The following is a 25,308-nucleotide window of genomic DNA, read 5'->3' as shown; positions in this document are numbered from 1 at the left end:
ATTGGCAGGGATTGAATGATGTATAATTAGAATAATAAAGTCTTTGCAAATTACTTGTTTTTTTTTTCTGTTGACTTGAGCATACTTCACATAAACATAATTTTCTAATCATCAACCAATATGTTCTTTGGTCTATTAGTACACCAGTGCATTTAATTTATACTCGTAAATGGCATCTGCTCTCTTGATATTTATTATTTTTCTCCATTTATATTCAAGTTTATGTAAGATTCTTCTCAGCGTTGTTATAGAACTGTTAAATTGTATACTCAAGAGAGCACTAATTGCCGTGATTTAAAAATTATTTGAGAAAGTCAATTTTTTAATCATGATTATCTTGAAAATTGATTATCCTCTGTATTATAATTTCGAATCGTTAATCTAATAATACTTATGTTAGATTCATTTAAATTAATTTGTCTTGGTTTTAAGAAAGGCTCTAACACATAGGTGACTTAAAAATGCAAATTTTTGTATTATCTAGATTCGACGGACTAGCCCCATTTTCACATATCCAACTCTGTAACCAACTCTAGCAGGCTCATGTTAGAGACCACAGTAACAAAGATTTCCGTCGTATTGACTGTACTCGATTCCTTTGCGGTTTCTGCGTTTCGTTTCATTACGTGTGCGCGTCTCTCAATTAGAATTCTAGGTTTTGATACCCCGACCCAATTCTTCAACGTATATCGGTAAGTTTATCGGCATAATGATTTTTTACTTCTTTTTCATAAATCGGATACTAGAAGTGATATCTCTTGCGTAAAAAATAAAAGAACATATCAAATCAGTTTTTAAATACCCTCGTACGATATAAAATTACCGATATTAAATTTACAAATAGGACTGTGTAATTATTTTGTTCTTTAGTTGCTACAAATCTTTAAAATAAAGGAAGTAACTTAATACAGACTGCTTTTTAAGTACGACACGATTTTTTTAGATATTTTGAAAATTATCTAGAGCAACAAACAAATCAGTGGTAAATTTTATACAATCCGCAATAAATTAAACGAAATTCTTATGACTGGCAACTTATGATTAGAATTCAAACTAGTTCTCCCCACTCTTTTTGTTGTTCCCTCGCCGCCATAAATGATTATTAAAAAGAAAAACCATCGAAAACTTTTAAAATTAAGGAGGTATTATTAATGAATGGTTATAAAAATACCTAAATACCCATTGCCACTTAATTTTAAATTTCCGGGCGCAAATTAGAGATAATATAAATTAAAATAAAATAAGTTTCGTATTTACTTTAAGTCAGTTTTTAGATACATTACTTAATATTCATTTAATTAGAGCTTTTAACCTTTTTTGTTAAATAGTGCAAGGGACGTTTACATTTCATTTCTGGAATGTATACTCATCAAGATACTTCAATCATCAAGATAATTTTTTTAGCCCGACACTATTGACCATAGGGGTCCGTATCGTCTATCGTGCATCCTCGAAACAAAATGTTAAACGCCTATTGAAGCAAAGTTCAAGCAAACTTATCTCTTGTCTACAAGTGACTATCCATTACACCAAAATAAATTTTAACAGGAATCGGACATGGTGAATGATGATAACAAGTGATATTGATCTAAAAATAATAAACATATTGTTATTATTGAGTGTTAGAAAATATTTTTGAGTACCATACTGTTACGACCATATTATTTATTATAAAGGATCGCATTGTAAGTCCTGCTATTAAAAATGGGCAGTTTTTGCTGTTTCAAGATAGTTTTAGTAGACTATTCATGATTTGAAAGTTTCAAAGAAATTGTTTATCCGGACCTTTAATGTTCGTGATTCAATTATTTAAAAAAATATATTTTATATGAGTAGACTATAAAAAATTGAAATTTATGCAAAATATCATAATTATTCACTATAAGGTCACATTTTTTCAAAAACTGCTTTATATATTAATCAACTATGAATATAGGTAATAATTTATTACATTAAACTTTCTTTTATACATTATGAAAAACATCGGGTACATCGAATACCGTTTAGATTAATAGTTAGTCATAAAAAGCAAAAGAAAATATTTATGGTATATTTATAAAAAAAATACAACATACATAGTTATTATCAAGCTATAATGCGATTCATGAAACTTGATAAAAATTATTATTTTATTCTATGTATTTTTATTGCTATAAAACGAAGTAAATTTAATTAAATTAATTACTTAGTATAATATATTAGTTTCTATAATTATTATAACAAACATAAATGTTCACGAGTGTTAAAGTAGTAATCGGAACGTACAGGAAAAAAATCACTAGTCTATGGTTTGACAACCGATGTCCGATCTCATATCAATTCTTTTTTATTTCTAAAAACATTTACAGTTCCAAAATATATATAATTTGTATTATTTTATTTAATCAATATTTGTATATTTAGCTTTAGTATTAATTTCATAAATTAAATTGTGAGTTTATAAAAAAGTACGAAAATGGTGTGATTTGTTTCCGCGTGTTTCCTTCCCGCGCACATCGTGCAAGGTGGAAGTTGGTCATGGTCGTCCGCCAAACGGAAAGCCGCCATGATGGCTTTCTGCAAACTACGCTCAATATGTAAAGTTTCGTTATTGTTTTTCATTAATTGTGACTGAGTGCGTGCAAAAATTAACCATGGGAACGAACTAGAGTGTGCAAAGTGCAGTTTACGGTCCTTTAGGACCGCCTGGAGAAGCTATAAAGTGATTTATAAGTGCATTTTTGTGTCGACGCTAGCGTGTTTTGTTCTGTCAACAAAATGTCGAAGCTCTCGTTTAGGGCGAGGGCCCTGGATGCGTCGAAACCAATGCCCATATATCTCGCCGAGGAGCTTCCGGATTTGCCGGACTACTCGGCGATTAACCGTGCCGTACCTCAAATGCCCTCTGGAATGGAAAAAGAGGAGGAAAGTGTAAGTATTTTGCGCATTTAGGTATTAAGTCATCCCTAACTACTGTGTGTCGGCCATTATGTTTGTGTTTCCTTTTCTTACCGCAGGGGGCGTTATTTTTCGGAATTTAGATATTTTCGCTAATAAATCACCATTTGATCTGCGTATGCGTTTGTTATTTAATTTGATTTAAAGCTATTAATTTTATAGTTTAGGAATTTCATTTTTGGTTTACACACGTGTTACCGGACAACTGTCAAAATTTGGCGCGCGATTTGCACATGGTGGTTTATGAAAACAGAGTTCTCACAATTTACGCGATGTTTTTTTGCGTCCACCCTCATGTGGACATTTTAACATTTAATTGAATTTGTTTAAATATGCACTGGATTATAAGCAAACAAACAATGTCGATGGGCAATGTTGTCATATGTTATTTGTTTACAAACAATGCATATGCCGGTACGCAACGACTTTCAAAACGTACTCGACTTTCTACTTTTATAAATAAAAGCGATTCCTTGTATACATTTTTATTTCTTCTTTTATTTGCATCAATTATTAAAGCAATATTTGAACTTGAACTACTTGAGTAGTTGTGGATAATTTCTAACTCTTCTGAACCATAAAGAAGTTATTCAATTTGCACTTTTGAATTTTTATAAATCAATTACTGGTCTTGATATTTTGGTAATAACAATGACAATTATTAGTATTAATGGTTTGTTGTTACTTTTATGAAACTTCAACTTTTATAGAAAACTTTTAGTTTTGTAACAATTAAAAGTTAGTATGTTATGTTTTCGGTATGTGAGAAATTAAAGATAAAAATACATATGTATATTACCGAGTTAATAAATCTCTTTGTAATGGATATGATTATTGCTTTTTAATTAAAAAGCATATCATGTAATTACATTTGCGTCTTTTAATTAGTTCTTTATTTAAAAATCTTTAGTATTTTTTGGTGCGTTTAAAAAGTGTGTGTAAAAGGTTCATATTAATCATTAATGGTTTTTTCTATGGAGTCTTAATTTAATCCATGTTTTATAATTTAGCAAGGTTAGCGTATCTCTTCATGTTTATTAATCCTAAAAGTTGAAGAATATCAATGTATTAATATTAAAATGAACACATTTCACAAGGGTCTAATCATCGTGTCAGCCTCAACTAGGCATAGTCCTCCTCCTATAGATTTCCTATAGGACTAGTTGAAAGTGGCTTGCATCCGTCATCTTCAAACAACTTCTGGTTGTCTGTTTATATTGAACATTGATCTTCAAAGATTATTTTATAAATTATGAGTGATATTGAAATTATACATACTTATTACATATTGAAATATAACTTTGTAATAATATACCTTGTTGTATTGTGATTAATACTAGCTCAACTCTCAAAGATGTTTTGATATAAAATTAGGTATGGATAAATAAGCTTTACATCAAAATGCTGTTTTCATTGAAAATTAGGAGTATGTTTTCAGTCAAAACATTTTTTACTGAGAAATATTACATAGAAATAATCATACCGTTAATGAAAATTTTAAATTTTTTAATAAAGTAGGTAACAAATATTCCCAATTTAACATGGTTAACATTTTAGTTTAGATGTGTAAAACTATGGAAAGTTTTTATATGCACAATTTTTTTGGATCTTGTTAATGCAATGATGTGTGAGTGGAGATGGCTACTATTTCTTTATTATTATATTTATATTATTATTTACAAAAAAATATTATTAAAATAAAATGTAATGCAATGCATTGCATACTATATTGTGCATCTGATAATCATGCCTATAATTTTTATTTCATTCAAAATTTGTTTGAGTTGTTTTGGTTTAGAGTATCTGACTCACTTAGTACCAGAAAAATGTTACTTATAGAACTTTGGGTCTACTTACTAGATATATAATTGATTTGATGTCTTATGGTCTATGACTAATATTAGTTACAAATGATGACGTATGGGCAATAAATATGGTATTTCACTTTGGGCTTCATTTGTAAGGTTGCAGTTTCTCAAAGTGCCATGAAGGCTTTGTTTGGTATAAGATCCATCCATAGACGGACGACAGTATCTAAAGTTGAAGCAGCACTGGGTCCTTAAAGTTCTGAGGCACGACCACGGATAAACGAACGTAGCGAAGAATGTACGCCCACAAGATATACGACCTTGTTAAGGTCGTCGGAAGACGCCATATGCAGGTCGTTTCGAAGTATATATGGTTGACCTAAGTCCAGCTGTGGATATATTATTTTTAAAAATGATGCTTTTGATGATAGCAGACAACAATAATGACCGTAAATAAATTGTAAAATGTAAAAAAGGTACAAATCTCTATGTCAATAAAAAAACATACTATTTTTATTTATTTTTATGACTATTTCGACGTTTTTGAGATGTTTACCATGTTTAGTTTCACACCTCGTTGAGTGTGGTAGATAATCTTATCAAGTAAAAGCTTGTGTTAGGCATTTCATTCATACGAAACTTGTTAATATTTCTTTTAAGAATGATTATAAATTTTATTTTGTATAATTAAAAGTATGTCTACTTTTTACCACAATTGTACGAATGCTTACTTATTATAATATTAAATTTATTCATTGTATTCTAGTATTATCTGCAACCAATTTTAATTCAAAAGGTAAGGAACTAGTTTCTGTCTGAATAACGTTTTAATATTTCATTATAAACAATAATTCTTGTGTAAAGATTTTCTCAAAAACACTGACTGTTGTTAAGCTATTGTTTGAGTTGGAATATATTTAGGTTTGGGATGTTACGAGGCGGCGCTGTCGAATACAAAACATTTCAATTTATATTCACTCGGAATTTACCCGTCGCTTACCCCTGCAGCTTACCGGATGCAAATACCATTTGCAGTAAGTAATTTAATACGCGTCGCCCATGCACGTCCCTAAGCAGCCAATTCCAAGAAAAATTATATAACTATTGGTCTGGTGACGACATCGGCGAACAATTAGGTCGCATGCTTCGTATTTTAAAATTTCCTTCCCGAAGCAGAGATATGTGGTATTGGAACGCGATGTATGATAATCCTACCATTAAAAAATATTTGAACTGACTTCTTAAATAATCAAGGTTACCTTAATGATTTCTTTAAAATAAATATTAAGACATATACATAGTCTATTAATAATTATTATTTTAACCGTAAGTCGTCAAATGCTGGACATTGGCTTCTCCCATAAATCTCCAACAGTACCGGTAGGAAGCTCCCCTGGATCGCGCGTTTGCCGACGAGCTTGTCAAAAGCGTTTATCTTGTTTGTGGACGTCACACGTTTTCACAAATTACTGTATATATATACATATATATATATATATATATATATACAAATATATATATATATATATATATATATGTGTGTGTCCATTGAAAAAATCCTCCTTCCTCGCTCCTTTGTATTTTTAAATATGATGTTAAAATTATATTGAACGACGGCATTGAAACGCTAAACATATTAGAAACGTTTGCTTATGCGGGGGAATTTGTTCATATCCTGCGTAAAGGCATCTTGATAATGTTTTTACTACAAACTGATTTAATGTGGTGAACACAGTAAAGATTATTTTTTTCTTATATTAGATGCGTAATTAAGAACATAAGTAAAGTTATAGATGACGCTGACTGCGGGCAGCGCAAGACCGGTCTTCGTGGTGATCTTCGAGGAAGGTCCATACTTTGACTTGAGGTGTGCTTGGGGCGTCCATTGGCTAATATGATGATAATGATTAGACGCATACCTTTTTTATGACAAAACTAACGTCAAAATCCTATTTAATAACTACAAGGCATTTTCCACTTGTACATATTCACTAAACAAGCGATGCCTTAACTTTAGTTTATAGCATAAGATGTTTATAAAATTAACAGAGGCGTTTTATTGTTGTTCTCTTTATTTCAAGCTATCTGTTAAGTTTATATGAATTGTTAGTGAGAAATACCTGCACACATTGTGACTGTGATTATCTAGTTATAACATTTTTTGCTACACTATTATAGCAGTGTGATTCTTTACTTTATATCATTTGCAGTAAATTCGGTTAAGTTCAAGTGTAAAGGAACCAGCAAGCAAGACATGTACCGGCCGTAAATGTATTAGTATGCAGAATGTCGATTACCCACGTAAGGTGTAATGTCCCGATACCAAATACTCGTGCTTTATCTATGTTCGTTACCTTTAATGCTGAGAGCGCAGGATAGCGATATGCTTGTCACGAAGCTTGCTATCCTTTGTCGATCCTGAATAGGGTTGGATGAGGGCAACGATATATTTTAATAAGTGGAACACTTTGGCATACCGCTTTGATTGTACCCACTAGAGGCAACCAGTAAGTTGGCTACGACTAAGTCATCGTCAGTGAGTGAAATTGCTTCTGGCCCAGGGGAGTACCGTCTCTCTTTCTGTTAAAACTTGTGGAAAACGATTCTCCTACTATCATAAAGAAAGTCTAGTACGAAGGGACCTATAGACAGCCATCAATATTCTAAGGCACAAGCACTGACAAAACTTTCGGACAGGTTGAATCTTATGTTTTTCCATCACCTTCACAGTTTAATCGCCGCAGCATTATTCGTCGTGGAAGGTAGTCATTTTAATTGTAAGAATAAATATTCCTCTCCGTAACTCTCTCAAGTCCGAATTTTATACCTCGCAGACCGCACTTCTTTCTTGCAATCACACGCATCCGATATAAGATCAGACTAGTTCTACACTACAGGCCTTTAACGAGGAAGGTAAAATATTGGTCTACTAGAGGATTTGAAGGAAAAAAAGTTAAATTCCGGAAAAAACATATAATGATGTCATAAATAATAAACTTGTTTTGAAAAATTAAATGTTATAATAAATTTTGTGAATTTAAAAGTTATACAACAATCTAAAAATTCAACCATTGCATCAAGTGTGCCGAATAAAACGCCATTTTAACAAACATTTGTTCCAGTCGTCCCTGTCATCAGTGAAACATTGATTGAATAAGGCAGCAATTCAACAGGAATACGTGAAAATTTTAAATAGTTAATCCAGTCAATCTCTATAAAAATCATTATATTAGACACAATGGCACAGACTACAAAAATTCTCTACAGATCACAAATCGTTACAGACAGTAGGTATATTTTAAAGATAAAATTGACAGTAGATAGACGAATTTGAACGATAAATATTTTAAGGAGTAAGTATGGACTAATCGCGGTAGGAGTGTTCACAAAAAAGTTTAAGAGGTAAGGAACCCAAAAAAAAAATAATTAAAAAACATTGACTTATCGTATGAATTTGCGACGCATGAATACTACTGTGTCGAAAGAATTAGAGCAACGCTTTATACTCCGTTTTGTTCATTATTAAATACAGGATGATTTGAAATAGGTTTAAAAGCTATTTAGCTAGGATTGAAGTATTTACTTTTAATTAACGTTTGTAAACGCAAAAAAAAGCGTTTTCAAATTTTTGTATTACTATATATCAAAATTAATTAATATATACTCTCCGTCTTTGCTGACTTTGTACAGCCGGAAGTTATTGGACTGTTGCATACCAACAGAAATAATACATTAATATAACATATTTCGGAGTTACATGTTTTAGCTATATCAATTGTGTCAATCAAAAGGTTTTGAATACAATTTTTTTTCACAGATTATGTAGCGGCAAGTACCAGTTTGTATGTAAATATTCAGGATGTTTTGTATGTCCAGACGGTTTGATACTAAAGACATTGTTTTGCTTCAATAGAACACAACTTATTAGTATTCCTTAAACATACAAAGAAGTATATATAAGTAAAATAGCATCATACAGTGTTTGTCTTTAGTATAAATTCTGAAGTGGCGGTGTATGGAGCACATCGCTCGTGCAACAGACAGCTTTTGAGGTCCGTAAGGTTGCGACCATGAGTCGCCATTTGATGTGTTTGAAGTTATGCTGATAGCCGATTTAGGATTTAACAGCTTCATCGAAATTGAGCCCGCGGACTAAAAATTACGCTGGGTGATCGTATCCCAGTTACAACGAAGAGGGACTATACCAGTGTAGGTGTATAGTGTAGTGTAAGTTATGTGATGCGAGGACTATTCGGCGGTCGATAGCGACACGGGTTCTCTTCAGACCGCCCTCGCTTGAACGCGGGTTAACCACAAGCCTGTAGTAGCGTAGCGCGGCGTGGGTACGATCTCCACTAGGTGGCCTGACATAGCTGAGGTGACAAGAAGTCGCTGGAAGCGGGCAGTGATAGGTCATTGTCGTCGGTGTCTATCGGCTGTTATGATGACGATGAGATAAACGCGTTCTACAACATGTATTTACCATTATGGCCGTAAGTATTATGTATAGACCGATGGGATCATACATTCTTTTTTTTAAATACTTAATTGAATTAATGTTTCAGTAACCATATCTTATCGTTAATGATTATTTGAAGTTGTTAATAAGTTTAACGTCACCAAAAATATCATTTCAATATCATTTGATACCGTTAGATACACTAACACAGGCCACTCTGTCAATTTAATATTATCACCATGCTGTGTCATCTACATTGGAATAATGCGTTATCAGTATTCGCACATTGTAATAAAAATGGAATTTTTTTAAATTATCTCAAATTTTATCATCACATACTATTTATTTTTCTTATTATGTTAGTTTTTCATTTGTTAATAATGGTTCCAAACATATGTTCTGGTAAATTGCGAGTTCCAATTAAATTGACATGAAATTTGAACAACTTTCTTCACTAAGTACGTACATTTTATTGCTAAGTACTATTTTTTACGTAAAATGGTAATGTTTCGAATCCCGCGCTGAAGTAACTTTTTATGTTAAAAAAAATTAACGCGCTGAAATTAAATTTTATTAAAAAGTAACGGACCAGGTTAAGCGCTTTCAACGGACTGTCACTTTAAACCCGGTGAAATTGTAAATGTCTAGAGGCAAACGGCATTCGTCCACGATCCGTAAAAACTATTAAAAAATAGAACTTTTATAACAGTTACCTCGTAAATGATGTTCAAATTTAAGATTTAAAATGTTTTAAAATATTTTAAGATATTTATTTATTTACTGTTGTAAAAAATGTATTATCTAGTTATATCAACGTGTAACCTGACGTCACCACGGATTATACGCTCAGACTGACAGACATTAGAAAGGGGCCACAGCCCTTCACAACATGCACGCGCCCTCGGCAATAAAGATTTTTTGATTACGTTTTCAGGATTGTTACTCTGAATCTCTGTCATTTGTTACTGTTACTTCTTAAATCGTTGCAGCTAAAAGATAACATTATCAGGATATGTTGTAGTTGTGTTTGCGTCTATAACAGGAACGCTAGAGGCACTTATAGGAATGGGACACAAAAAATTAATGAAAACAAATGATCAGACAATGTAGCCCTATCGTTTTAAAACCGGTATTTATAATTATAATGCGAAAGGAAACTGCGGAAATAATAAATTCATACAGTGAAACCAGCTGCTCGATCAACGTGTGTCTGGCCTAACAATGTTGAAGCCCTATTTACACCATCGACGTACCAGATGGCAGGTTGCCGAGCTATACGGGCGTATACCTCGGCGCATAGCATCGCGACCGGATCGAAATTTATATGAATACTTTTGTACATTTGTTTTTTAATAATCATTACGTGACGACAATTACTCATCTCTATTTATATAGTTTATTACGTAGTTATCTGATAATACGTGGGACAAATCAATTAGCATTAGCGCGTTTTATTAGCGTGTATACTTGTTTTTATTTTGGACACTTTTTTCTGATGATGTGGGTATATATTTCATTTTAAAGGTTTAAAAGAAGAGAGATGCATGTTTTATTATCACCAAAAATAAATAGAAAAGTTTCTTCAGTAACTGCATATACGTGCTGGATCAATTAATGACCGTGTGTGTACGTCATGAGAAGAATAACATTCTTCTGACAGAAGTGCACAGTTTGAACAAAACTAAAATCAAATTGGCTTTATAATGGCACCCTTCAACTTACAAACGGGCTCTGATCTGTGAAGAGTCCATAACAAACGCGGAAAGCGAAAAGATATTTATAACCACTTCGGTACGAGCGTCGACTGTAGTCAACGGCCACAGGCAAATGCGCACAGCCGACTCTTACCTGCCGCGCGCTGGCTCTTGCTCTTTAACACATTTACTAAAAGTATTTTACATCACAAACGGATATTATGATACTCGTAATGTAATAAAGACATAGTTTGTATTTTTTAGGGTATTGCAATATGTTCAATTTGATTTTTATAAATTAAAACTTTTAAGATTTTAACTCAAAGTAATTGGTTAATTTTATTTATATCGTAAGTTTTTGAGTAATACAATAATATTTATTTTTTAATGTCACACCAAACACATCATGATATGATGCATGACATTTACCCAATGTATTTATAATAAACTGTAATTGCCGAGATAGGTTAAAATTTCTTGGTTGAAGACTTAAGTCGAAGCTTGGCTGTGAGTACAGTTTTATGGCCGACGAGCACCGTATCGAACTGTATTTTGTATTTAACTAAAAAAATTATTAGGTGAACGTACCGGATCTTATATTGTCTCTTTACGAATGGATTAAAAAAATTATCTTAAGTAAAACAAAAACAATGAATGTTTTAAAGCAACCGAAAGACCTACTGTTAGTAATTAATTAACGTTTTGTTTATGTAGACATGCCGATACTGTAATTGTTGTACTTGATTTATCACAGAGCGTCAAAGGTCGCTGGATAGTTGCACTGTGACCAGTAGACGTGATTCCTTTTATGAGAAAATTAAATGACTAAATCATTATAGTATCAGACCATAGGCGCACACAACAATACACGGGCCTATCCCTATCGGCCTTCTACAGCAGCGATGTGGCGGTGACCCTGGTACTTTTGCAGATTTCATTTTATATTCGATCTCACAGCGAAGCTCCGAACAGGGCTCCTCTCTATTTAACTTTAAATGGTATTAAGCCTTCTCATGAGACCCATCATAAGCGACCACGTCTCGTATCCCTGAATCGTCACCCGTAACACGCTGGTCAAAGACCTTCACCTTTAGGTATTGCGGTATTCACAGTACTAAATACGTTCTTACTATTTAGTACAGTCTCGAGTGGTCTATTCCGTCTAATCGAAAATCGATGTACTTTGTAATTTGACTGTCTTCATTCCATTAAGTAAGCCTGCCCACGCACCGTCTCCCGACTCGAGAAGCTTTCGGCCCTATCGGCTGTCGGTTGCGCAGGTGATCTAAATATATATACATATATAAAAATTTATTCATATATAGATCGCCTATCCAGGGAACCACGAGGCTTAGAAACTTAAAATTTGGTGGGAATATTCCTTTCGAAGAATAGAGGTCATCTAAGAGTTTACGTAATTCGACCTGCTAGAGGTTTGTGTGGGAGCATTCATAAAAAAAAAACTTATTTTCAAATTAATAGCACTATCATAATAGCCACACGGATCGAGCGTAGGACAGATAGTGATTACATATTAACACAATTTTATTCACTTTGTCCAGCATATACAGTAAGTATAAATACCGATATCCTAGAACGAAACATATGAAATATTAAAAAATGTATACGGAATAAATGGAGTACATTTAATCCCTATCGGTTGACAGTGAATCAATTTGGTATTCACTTTTCACCCGAAGCCTTTCAAGTCCCTAAAAGTGACAGGGGATTAGCTCTCACTCGTGCAGCTGGTGCACTATGTTACCGTCGCGTGTTGTTAGGGAATTAAGAGTTTAAGGAGCTAAACCTGTCTATATTTATTTTCATAAATATTTTTGGTGATAGATCGATTACCTTTGGACTGCTTGTGTCATCCGCTAATTATAAAGGTAGGTATTGAGAAAATTTAACAAGGGAAAAGCTTGTTCTTCGATCCTAGAACACGTATTTTGGTCACTTTGCACGGACGTGCTCAGAAATTCTGGGGAAGCATATAGTGTATAGCAATATAAAGGTGGCTAGAGGACGTTTACGGACGCAGTTACAAAAACATGACTACCCGCAGTCGCGATGATACGACTAAGGAATAGAATTTGGACTCTGTATTTAGGTAACCGATAAAATATCTTTCAACATCTGTCAACATTAGTGTCGTCTTAAATTATAACGTTCAGTCCTTAGTTTATAATTTAATTCAATTTCTAAATGGAAGCGTAGTTTGACATAGCGATGTCATTAAGCATATTTTTTTACGATTGTACCCACTAAATGTATTAATTTATTGACAAAAGAAAAGGTAAGGTAAATTGTAAATTTCTTGAATTTATTCAGGGGCTTGAAATTCGTTGCATATGAAAGTTTGGTTATATTGCAATTTGTACTGCATCGATCACGTAATTCTTTTCCGTGACTCCTTATCCTTAGCAGTGTCGCCTTATCATTCTACCTACATTAATAAAAATGAATTGCCAAAAGTATTGCTAATTGCGAAACTCAATACCATCGATCAATTCAACATTTTTTTTATATTTATTTCAGACACAAGGAAGTTTCTTGTGGAGATAAAAAAATGCGAAGAAAATAGGAAAAACAATGCTCTTCCTTGTTGAAATATAAATACAGATTATTGATAAATTAAAATTCATGTCATTTTGGAGTCAATCTAAACCAAAATAATACGCCTTTTTGGATATCGATAATGACACAAAAAAAAACTCGTGTAGTACACAAATCTTTACAATGAAGATATTAGACTTCCAGTTTACGTTACAGGAAATTTATATATGATTAATATGTATTTGAAATAATCGCTGTTCATAGTTAAGACATTAAAATAATAAATGTTAAATATACAATACGCTTTATTTTTTTCTATTCGACTGCAACAGAGTAATAAATTTTAACAGCGCGATGTATGTTAACAGCTAGTTTAAAATTAAACTGCTTTTATTCAGTCTTGTATTAGAGAATATTTATGATTCTTTGTTACTACGTTCAATTTGCAAATAGAATAACAAGTTTCGCGTGTTGCGGTAAAAGTGAGAGACACGATGTTAACGTTTTAATGAAACGAGAAAATATTTTTCGTGTGTAAAGAGCGATAGCTTGTAAGTGAAAATTTTCTGCCTGCACAGGCTCCAGGGATGGAAATTCAAAAATAATTAATTTTATATGTAGTCATCCAAATACTTAAAATATTTTTATACTATATTATCATTACGTTATTTATTTATTTCTGAAACCATAGATTCTTGAATAGGATATTTATACACATATTAATACATATATATATATATATATATATATATATAAACATGGATATATATGTGTGTGTATGTGTGTCTGTGTGTGTACATTCACCTTTTTAAAGCTTTTACACCTGTAAGCAATCACCTCATATTTATTCTCTTTATTAAAGTCTAATTTTTGATCGTAAATATTTTCTTAAGCCATGTGTGCTTAACATTGGGTAAATAACTAAAATAACTCTAATAACATCTTAATGTAATCACGATAATGGCGTGAATGTACAAACATCGCTCGCCCTGTTAGATTATTGTAAGCGTGAACACTTACATATATTTCCTGTCAACAAAAGCGGCACTATCGATTAGTAATTACGTCACGTTTGCTTAGATTTTGGACAGAGATAGATTAGAACTGTCTTACTGCTGTAAAGGTGAACGTTAATCTCAATTGTAACTAGTAAATTCAAGAATTTGTCATTTTCACTATTTTATACTAAATACAGTAATTTGACCAAATACAAAGCAGAATTACCTGACTACATAAACTAGATTTCCATATTTTAGCACTAGCTGTCCCCCGTCTGCTTTGCCTGACTCATACTGCCTTTATTAGTGTAATTTCATAAAATCAATTTTTGCAAATTTTTAACACGCCATAGCTGTGGTTTAAAGAGTAATTGCATTTCGTAAAATTCTCTTTTCAGACTTTCTACTCTGTGAAAGGAGATTCCTACCAATTTTAAAGTTTCTAATCCTTATAGTTCTAGATATATCGCGATGAGTCAGTATATAAGTGGAAATCTCTTATAAACATAGATTAAAAAACCTTTAAACTGTTAATTGTAATTTTATAGATAAGTCAATTCTGACGCATAAATTTTACAAATAACAAGTATATTATAAACGTAATCGACAATTGCAAAACAAAAAAACATTGCGCAATCATCTGCTTTTTACGCAAAGGCAACTACGCGCAACATCACATTGATTTTCTGTAGGAGCTGCTATTTTTAAATATAATAGGTTGTTGTTTACATCGGGATAAATCCACGCAAACGGAAAAGATAATGTTTTAACTTGTTTTTGATACCCTCGTGTAAATTAAAAGAGTAATTCATAATTAATAAAATGCTTTGATTTTGCAATCACAAATTTTTATTTTCGCACTAAGCTTCTATATCATACGGGTTGTCCTAACTCTGTTGAATTATATACAACATAAACGAAAATGGTAAAAGTTTTGAATTTTTTATGATTTCTACAACACTAGGAAAATATGTACGCTGCGTAAATAGAAAGCATCTGTTTTTTTTTTTTAAATTTAATATTATAATTAGAACATAAAATCTATACCAGATATCAGAAACTACCTCAGAAGTGTTTCCATAGAAGAAAAAAAATAAGACTAAATTAAAAATAAGCGGCGATAGCACACTATTTTTGTTAATAAATATAAATTACGTTTATATATAATATTAAAACAACGAATATGGTATTTAGGAAAAAAAAAATCAACTGAGTAATTAAACAACGTAGTATTCTATGTGAGTTTAATGTATAATGTTAGTTTCCATTAAGGTTTACTTTACAAATTCACGTTGCTTTGTTGGTTATGATTCGATACCATGAGAATAAGCGGCCGAGATTAAAGGATCCGCGCGGCCTGAATGAAAGGGATTATTTCTAAGGAGGGTACCGGCTTTATGTGACGTCATTCTAAGCATTAATCTTGTTTTATTATTCGGCGCTATGTAATCCTTCATATATACCATCTGATATCGATAAAGCGACATAGATAAAAATTTTGTCTAATAAATAATATATTTTTTATATATTAATGCCAACTTCTTCATCATCGCGACTATAGACAATCATTGCAAGGATTATGCTTCCCCTGAAAATCGCCACGATGACCGATCTTGTGCTACCCACAATCAAAGATTTCCTGGGACCTGGACAGCGTCATCGATCCACCTAGCGGGGAGTCTATCTATGCTACGTCCACGTATTAAGATAATATTTTTCGAATACTGTAGAAAGTCTTGTGCTTGGGTTTATACTTCTTCTATATATATATAATTATATATTATATCTCAAGCCTATGATGAGAAATTAATAATATGTTTATACATTCGCTATCTATTCGGAAAGTTCATAATGTCAGTTTGAATAATTTGAGATTTAAGCAGTATAAGCGTCTCGGGCCGCGTTGTTTTGCCGTTCCGCTAATTCGATAAGAGTGGAGTGCGCACACGGGCGGCGGGCGTGGAGTGCGTCGCGGAAGACAGCTGACACAAGCTTTTATCGCCGAATGAATGCCGGCGGTGAGTCACCGGGGCCGTCACGTGGTGTGTGGCGTGGTCCCGGCCGCCATTGATTATACCGCGTACAGATAGCACGTTTGGATAAATTCTGCAACACCACTGAGTACACACTGCGTTGTACTATTGTACACCTTTGAATCCAGAGTTGTAAATATTGTAAAAACATTTTATTTTAAATTCCTTTTGGTATGCTTTTACGTTTAGAATTAAACCTATTTAAAAAACGTGTTTTAAATGCATGACACATGACACAATGTAAGAAGATTGTTTACTATTATTATATTTATCAAAATATTATATGTATATGTAAAGTTTTATCATTTAGTTTTAACCCCGTATATTTTGATGGAGGTAATTGAGATTTAAAATCTATTGAGATCTATTAATCAATTTGAGATCTAAGGTGACTAGGTCTGCAGGCGGTAATGTAAGGTTGTCGTCGGCGGATGTTTGTCGTTGGTACTTCTTTATACGATATAAACTTATTATTCGTATGGCAAATATTATACCTAATATTTATTTCTTCCTGAAACAATTTTTATGTAGTGTACGTACCGTGTTGTTTTTAGTGCTTATCTAAGTTTAAGTTTATGCAACATCGAAGGAAAGTTCTAATGTAGAACTAAAAACACGTCAACGTTATAAGAAAGACCAAATATCACGACACAATGCGACGAAAATTTTAAACGTTCAGTTTGACGACGAAATGCTGAATGAAATGTTGAAAAGAAACTCATTTATCTCGTAACCGACATCTTTAGCAAGGCACAGCTTAAGGTTGTCTGTTTTTTATACTCTATGACAGGACGCCCTCGTTCGCCCCAGGTCTCCGACAATGCGTGTAATGAATGTGTCTCAAGCTGGGACGTATTGCATTATATTGCGAAATCTGCATTTAAAAGTACTACTACAATTTGAGAGAGAGCGAGCAGCCTATTGTGTGCGGTTTGCTTCTCATAAGATAATTTTTGAATGGCTCGGTGAAATAGTAGGTTGTGTAGTGATTGTTTGAATAAGTACAATAGGAATCACTCCAAGCTTTGGTATACATACACTCCCAGGCACGATTTTTTTATTATATTGAACAAAAATTCCCCAATTACCTGTTATCTTTAATTAATATAAAGAAAATTTTTAAAATTTACGTTTAAGTACATTTTCAATACCTTACACACATACATTTTAAATATCTAACTTGGCCCCGTGTCGAAAGAGACTATGATCATTATTGCAATGTCACCAGTTGTTTTGTAATACAAAATTTTAAGCAATAATGTTGCTCGCTCTGTAAAGGTATTTTATTGTACTTTTAAACAAATAAAACGCTGATGTTCAGTGTTCATAGTTTTATAATGACGTATAGATCGACTCTGACGTAACACTGAATCTGTAAATGAGATCAAGTTTCCTGCCTTTGATGGAATATTTCTCGGCTGGCTGCCATTATTTAGGTAACTCGAAATAGTGCGCTATTTCTAATTTTAAATCTTGCGCTTTTTGCTAAATGTGATTTTTTTATTAAATATAAGATACGTATTCGCGAGTCAAAATCTATGTTTTTATAGTAAAGCTATTAATTTTCTTACATCAATGTTTTGAAGAAAAAATAAAGACTCAACAAAAATATTATGGTTTAATTCTATATTATTATTATTTATAATTAATTTAATCTAATTAAATTTGAAGTTTTAACCATCATCATCACAATGATCGATCTATCGCTGCCCACAGATTATTACATTAAAATTGAGGTTAAATATAAACAATTCCTTTTTTTTGTTATGACAAAACAGAGCGCCATTAAATGCAGACCATTTATATATTCATAATTACCATATCGTTATATATTACATAACGATTGTCCAGTCAGTCTATCATGTGTATCATCTATATTCGATGTGTAAGGGCTATTGATTAATTTTTTTAGGTATATACGTAGGGCTACTTGTAACTTAGGCGTTGACTACGCTTAATCGCCTAGATCGCTTTGAGTAGAACAAATCAATTTGTGGAAGTACATTTCTTTTGTTAGATTTGAGTATAGATAGAAAGGTCTATGTACCTGTATAGTCAAACGGTTGTGTAGTCCTCTTCACGTCGTCGTAGAACGTAGAGAGCTGCTTGGTTTGATATAGCCTATAATGACAAACTCCTTTATTGTACGTTATTAATAGTAATTTAATGTTTGACTAAAGAGTCTAGTAATACTAATATTACACTTCGAGGAATTAGTGTGCTTCGCGTGTAGTTTTCGTTGGGGCAAATATATGGTTCGCTTTAATTTAAGGTTAGTAAATAAGTATTCATAGAACAGTTAAATTTTATACCCACTGTTTGTAAAATTTAGCTGTTTTTAAAATTAATTAGCGTTTGTTTATTGTGAAACAACACAAACTTATCAAAAAATAGGAAATTTAAAATCTGGGACAAAACCTATGTCCAGCTGTGGACATCCTATGGCTGAAATGATGATAAATCTATTAATATTGTATCATTTAAATTTAAAAAAAAAATTAAGAAAAAATTGAAGTAAAAGAGAATTTATTGCATGGCTATCAATATATTCAACTACCTGAAAATATTAAAAATCTAAGCATTTCTTCATTCAAAATAAGGAATAAGACAGTCGCTTACCTACATGAAAAAATATTATTCTTTGCAAAACTACAAAACGCATTGATAACTACCGGTACATAGCTCCTACTGGTACATCCTATAGCTTACTAAAGAGATAGTAACATATATATGGATATATTGTATTTCACTGAAGTTTACAAATATTTAATTTTAATTTATTTAAGATAAGGTGTGTTTATCTTTAGTTCACAATGTTAAAACAAAAATATAAATTTTATACTTACAACTCACATTTCTATATATATATATATATATATATATATATACATATATATATATGTATGTATATATATATATATATATATATATGTATATATATATATATGTATATATATATATTAAATAAATATCTCAAATTCGAACGAACACACTGCACTTTTCTACAGATTTTTAGTAAACTTTAAAGATATAATCGCAAAATGCTGGTAACATTAACGTATTGAATATAACATTGCAATAATATTGTCATTGGAGAAAAATCGTAACGTGTTTTGGCCGACACGCGGGCTATCATTGAATTTCCTCTACGTATTAGTATGAATCAGCAATGAGGAGATTCGTAGATGAACGAAACCATATAGTCTGTAGAAATTAAAATACAATGTAAATGAAAGTTATACACGAGTCAAATAAACTGTAATGCTGTAATAATCTGTGACTTAGAAATGGGAACGAGAGAAAGAGGGTGTTAAAGAAGATCTGAAAGAGAAGGGAATAAAGAAATGGAAGAACAGAAGGAATGTTTATATATATATATATATATATATATATATATATATATATATAACCTAATTATATATATAAGAAATTGAGAGATATGAAAGGAGAATGAAAAATAAAATGAAATTATTGTAAAATAAAAACATTTATCCGATCATGTAGCCCAGCGGAACAGCAAGTTGAAGTGGCAGTAGGTTCTGGAGTAGACACCACGGGCAAGCAAGCGCAGGGTAAAGCCTATAGTCTACCTTGTGACCAATGACCTTTTTAAGGTCTTCGAAAGGCGTTGGACGTAAGTTTCTTACAAACGGTCTTATTGGAATTGTACACGGAGACACGTGCCCTGCAGTGGACGTTCCGCGGCTAAAATTTTGAGGATGATCAGTACGTAGTGTACGGTATCAATCACAGAGCTTAAATAAATTATTGTGCTAATTAAATTGTTCAATCTTATATATATCAAGCAATGAAATTTTAAAATCGAGGCGTAATAAATAAAATATCACTCACATTTATGAAAAACATTTTATTTATTTTGAATCCTATAAAATAACGCTTTTCATGTCACACAGCTCATACAAATAAAATGAACGTTTGCGGAATATTTCCGATGCGGAAAGATCGATTCGACGCGACATGCCTTGTACGCACTATGCGATATAGATTACCTAGGCATTTTAATTACACGTACAGCGCCGTGAGAAGCATGCTCCGGGAAACCGCAGAGAGGAGCTCGTTTGTCTGCTTTAAGATATAATTATTTCTGTAGGTTTGCTAGTAAATACCTTGTGACAACTACAAATCGCTAACGTATACACGTAGACTGTAAAGTATATATATATATGAATATATAATATATATGTGTGTATATATATATGTGTATACATATATATGTTCTGAGAGGTAAATTGTTTGTAAGACAGTGTTGAAATAATTTTCTAACATTTATTTATTTAAGAGTATTGTTATGGATATAAATGTGCTAGTAAAAATATTCTGTACCACCGTTTCTCCAGTCAAAAATACTTTATTTATTACAATCTATAATTAAAAAATTATAGTCTTTCGGGTAACAACATATGAAACGAAAAGCTAGAAACGTTTCTCGTTTGTATTGAACAGCTCGACATTTTTTGTTAAAATACTTACGGTTCAAACTATTGGAGTTTGTGGTTTTATAATCAGAATAAACAGACAGGAAATAGGCCAGAACATAGCGGATAATATTTGAATACTTTAGCTAACCGTTCATTCGATTATATAATGTAACGTTTGATTATTATTATTTTGCGGAATGGAATAATTTAATAAATTTAACATGTTCCCTTACAACCGCAGCAGTTATTTCTACAGTGAAATTGTGGTAAGGGTGGCACATACTCATTGAAATTATATCCCAAGAAATAAATGTCAGGTTGCATCCTATAAGCCAGATGTTGTATTGTATTTGCCGTAGGCTGTGTTTATACTCAGTTCGTTAGATGTCTGGTAACGTGTCAGGCATTACGTACGGGCATTTCGAAACGGGTCCTAAGTCCAAATTAACAGCAATTGCCAATTGGCAAGCGCTCTTCGCTGTTATGTCACTGTTTGTTGCAAAATTGTCCACTTCTGCAACTAACGCGATCACGCTATTACAAGGGGAAAAGTACGGAAATATTCACCACAGTTATATAACATTTTCATTCGTTAATCTAAAACTAGACTAATGTACACAATATTTCATAAATTGATTATCATGACAAAACTTCAGTTTTTCCAGTAAAGTATTATATTATGCACATAAAATTATTATTAACACGAATTAAAAATTTCAAGTTTTTCTTTAATCGAAATATTGAGCCTTTTGTTACTAAAATAAAGTAAAAACGTTAATATTATACCTCTGGATATTAGTTTTTATAATAAATGTATTGTAGCTAAAACAGTTTTGAAACTTCAACATTTTATGTGTGTGTTACTGAAAGGATGAGATTATTATTAAATTTTGGTAACGCGTGCGTAATAAAGTTATAAGGTCATAATTTGATATAACTAATATAAAGTAACGTTAAAACATGCGTCAAATTTATATTCTATTGTTTTCGAAAATTATTGATGACCAAATATTTAAAAAAAAGTTGAACTGAAATGATCGTTATTTAAATTAATAGATAAATATGAAATTCAAATCACAATAGAATTTCATATTTTCAAGTGTTCATTTCAAAAAAATTCCAATTACAGTATTCTGTTGCGTCGGCTGTCCTACCCGTCTCCGCCGGTTTAGATAACCGCCCGCCGTATGTGTGCGTGCGCGGGGAGGACGCGCGCGCGTTTGTGCGCGTGTGTGCGCGCCACGCGGCCGCGGCTCGCATTATTACGCACAGTTCTCTGAAGCGCTGGCACGCCAGACGGACGATATTTTAACTTATTTAACTATTTAATACACGCGGCAGACGTGTAATCACCATGTCTCTTTCAGATGGTTTTGCAACAATTTTAAAGAAATGTGTTGAAAGTGACAATGATACATTCGCTTGGGTTTTCTTTATGACGTATTATCATTCTTTTAAAATAATATTTGTTACAGGAAATTGGTAATATATATAAAAGCTGTAAAGAGTTTAGTTTATATTATATTAATTTATTTTTTCTATAAAAATGCAACAGGCCAACGACTTCAAGCAATACAAAGTATTAAAAAATAATTAATTTTAAGATAAAGTAGTCCGATTTTTGGTAACGCTTTTTCATAGAATTGTTACCATTGCGTTATTTATTATTTCTGATACGATTGATTTTAATATAGTTCACCGTACATTAATCATCATCTATCTTTAACGCAAATATGCCCTATATGTATGTAACGGCTTGTGATAATGTTTACGTTATAAATTATCCTATAAACAATCTATTAAAAATAATTTATCCCGGTAAATTTATCTCAAAAGGGACGCTCATTTATCTACGCCTTTTTTAATCCGTCGCAAAGCTTTCAAATCCTTCAAAGCTTATACTAGGCTATCGGTATCAAAACTCATTAATTTCTATGCTAGCGAAAAAAAACTTAGCTTTTACTTTAAAAATCCGTTGCTGTTTTTATTATCCTTTGGGTCAAAAGATAGTCATTTATAAATCGGTAATAAAAGAATCAAGATCACCGACGTAGCTCGAAGAATTACTCGTCTGAAGTGGCAGTGGCATCGGTTGCATGGAGGCCTAAAGGTTTTCGAGTGGCGACCACGAGGCAGTGGATGCGGAGTGCATAGCCGCCCTACCTTCCCTCAGGTGAATCAACAGCATAGTGAAGGTCGCGGGAAGTCGCTGGATGAGGGAGTCGCAAGACCGGTCATCGTGGTGATCTTCGGAGGAGGGTTATGCCTTGCAGTGGGCATCTATCAGCTGAAAAGTTAAATAAAAGTGTTCATCTAATAAATTTTCAGACGCACCTCACACGGAAAGAATAGTTTGTGCATCGATAGAGAATGATATTGAATTGGATTGTTTAGTAAATTATTATACTTACTTAATTTAGATATAAACACAACCGTCTGTGTTTTGTATATTTACAATTTCTTTATATATTATTTAATAAATTAATACACTTACCGTAAAAACCCAGATGCCTACTGTTTTAGTATATTTGCAATTTGTCTACGATACGCCCGTGTTTGGAGGTGACCTTATTAACGAGGTCATCTCCCCATCTTGCGGGTTGACGTTCTACATTACGCTCGCCGGTCTGTGGATTCCACTTCAGATCCTTAAGGCCTCAGTGGATAACTGTTCTACGGGCTGTGTGGCTTGTCTGCCCACTGCCCCTGTCACTTGCATCTTGCCAATTCGAAATGCTACTTTGATTACTTTTGTTCGTTAATGAATACCTTTAATCAAGATTCGATCTTGCAGAGAAATTCCGTACATATAACCCTCACCATGTACCGTTGAGTGATAGTGAACTTGGTGACGAGGCCTGAATTGAGAGACCACGTTACTTTACTGTCAGCATACTGTTGATTCGCAGCGTTCGTAACAAACATTGTTGTGTACATTTGTTTGTTACAAATATTTTTTTTCTATTGTTCTCTAGACAACCTTGAAAAATACGTTACATCTATCGGCTTTACTCCACCTATTATTTAACTGAGTACCCTGACCCCGATCCCGAGAGATATTTAGCCGACAGACATAATACCCAAGAGTGACATTTTGACGATAATAAAAAAATAATGATTTTACTTTTTAACATTAACGCAACTTACGAATTTAAATATTTAGTTTAATAAGAATTTAAGTATTGCAAATATTTTCAGTAAAAAGGCTATGCTACTTAGTATCCGTCGCCAATATGTTCCTTCGGTAATGTGTTTGACGAATAAATATTTCTCAATAATATTACTTACAATATTATTTTCGAAGTCGTATTTAAAACTAATCATACGATGTCAAACAAAAATTCTTACAAGTACTCACGTTTTGAAAGAAATTGCTTCGTAAAATCTCGTTAATTATAAGCACGCGATGTAGAAACAAGACATTAAAGTTTTAAACGTCGCAGAAAATGGAGATTTCATGTAGTAACTCAGAACGCGGGGCAATTACGTTTACGAGACGACACAAATTGATTGTAAAGCGCTTCGTCGTACATAATCTGTGTTTAATGCAAGCCGTGCAACAAGGTGGCCCGGTGTAACAAATGATTAAAGAATAACTAAGTCAACGAGAAATTTATGGAGCATTTAAAGATAATATTGATTAAAGACTTGTTCAAGTCGTTTTTATAAATGTGGACTAGCTTCATTTGGTACTACACAAGACTAGTAATTGCCTATTAAAATACATCATGATTTTTGGACAGGAAATCTTTTTCAATTGTATAAGTAGACTAAACCTAATTTGTATAAACATGTAAAGTTTCAAAAGGAAGAGTACAGACTTTTTAAAAATTGTTGACGTTTTATAAAATTATAAATTACGTCACTACAGACTTTCGTGGATGTGTGAAGTAACTCAGATTCAAATAAATTTTTAAATATAAAAATACGTACCCTACTATTTACCCGTCATCCGCATCACCGCTGTTTTGACATCATACCTCTGACAATGAACCTTAATTGTTGTACAAAATGATGAGGAAAAACCATTAGCCTATTATACATTGTTTTAATTCCATCTTTTGGTGGTTTAAACAACTACTATCGATATCTTGCACAATCTGATAACAAATTAATACAAGTGCAGCTGTAGGCTATTTGTGTGAATTCAGTGTACAGATTATATTGTACATAGTACACATGCTGACTACCCACTAATAAACAACTCGCTCGAAGCCATTACTCGGTTTATTATTCGAGGGGGCAAACTTTTCAAATGATTTGAAATTTTGTTACTAAAATTCATTTAAATTGAATTTTTAAACAACTTTAAAGCGAGTTTTTAGTTAGGCACTTTTTATTGCTTTCTGTAGGGCGTGTTAGTATTTTTAATGAAAAAATAGTG

General features: G+C 32.5%; 1 protein-coding gene across 1 annotated transcript in view; it reads left to right on the top strand.

Moving 5' to 3' along the window:
• The first annotated feature begins 2,365 nt into the window (after positions 1 to 2,365).
• The window catches only part of E(Pc) (Enhancer of Polycomb), a 104,757-nt gene continuing 81,814 nt past the window's right edge, over positions 2,366 to 25,308 (top strand). The window contains exon 1 of the mRNA XM_068765600.1: positions 2,366 to 2,910. Coding sequence (XP_068621701.1) covers positions 2,758 to 2,910 — 153 coding nt within the window. The 5' untranslated portion in view covers positions 2,366 to 2,757. The remainder of the gene's footprint in view (positions 2,911 to 25,308) is intronic.

This window comes from Battus philenor, unplaced genomic scaffold (assembly GCF_028537555.1).
Source record: "Battus philenor isolate CCGP_79_NKW_IND1 unplaced genomic scaffold, ilBatPhil1.0.hap1 SCAF_20, whole genome shotgun sequence".
Classification (NCBI taxonomy): Eukaryota; Metazoa; Arthropoda; class Insecta; order Lepidoptera; family Papilionidae; genus Battus; species Battus philenor.
This window is presented reverse-complemented; position numbering and strand designations above follow the sequence as displayed.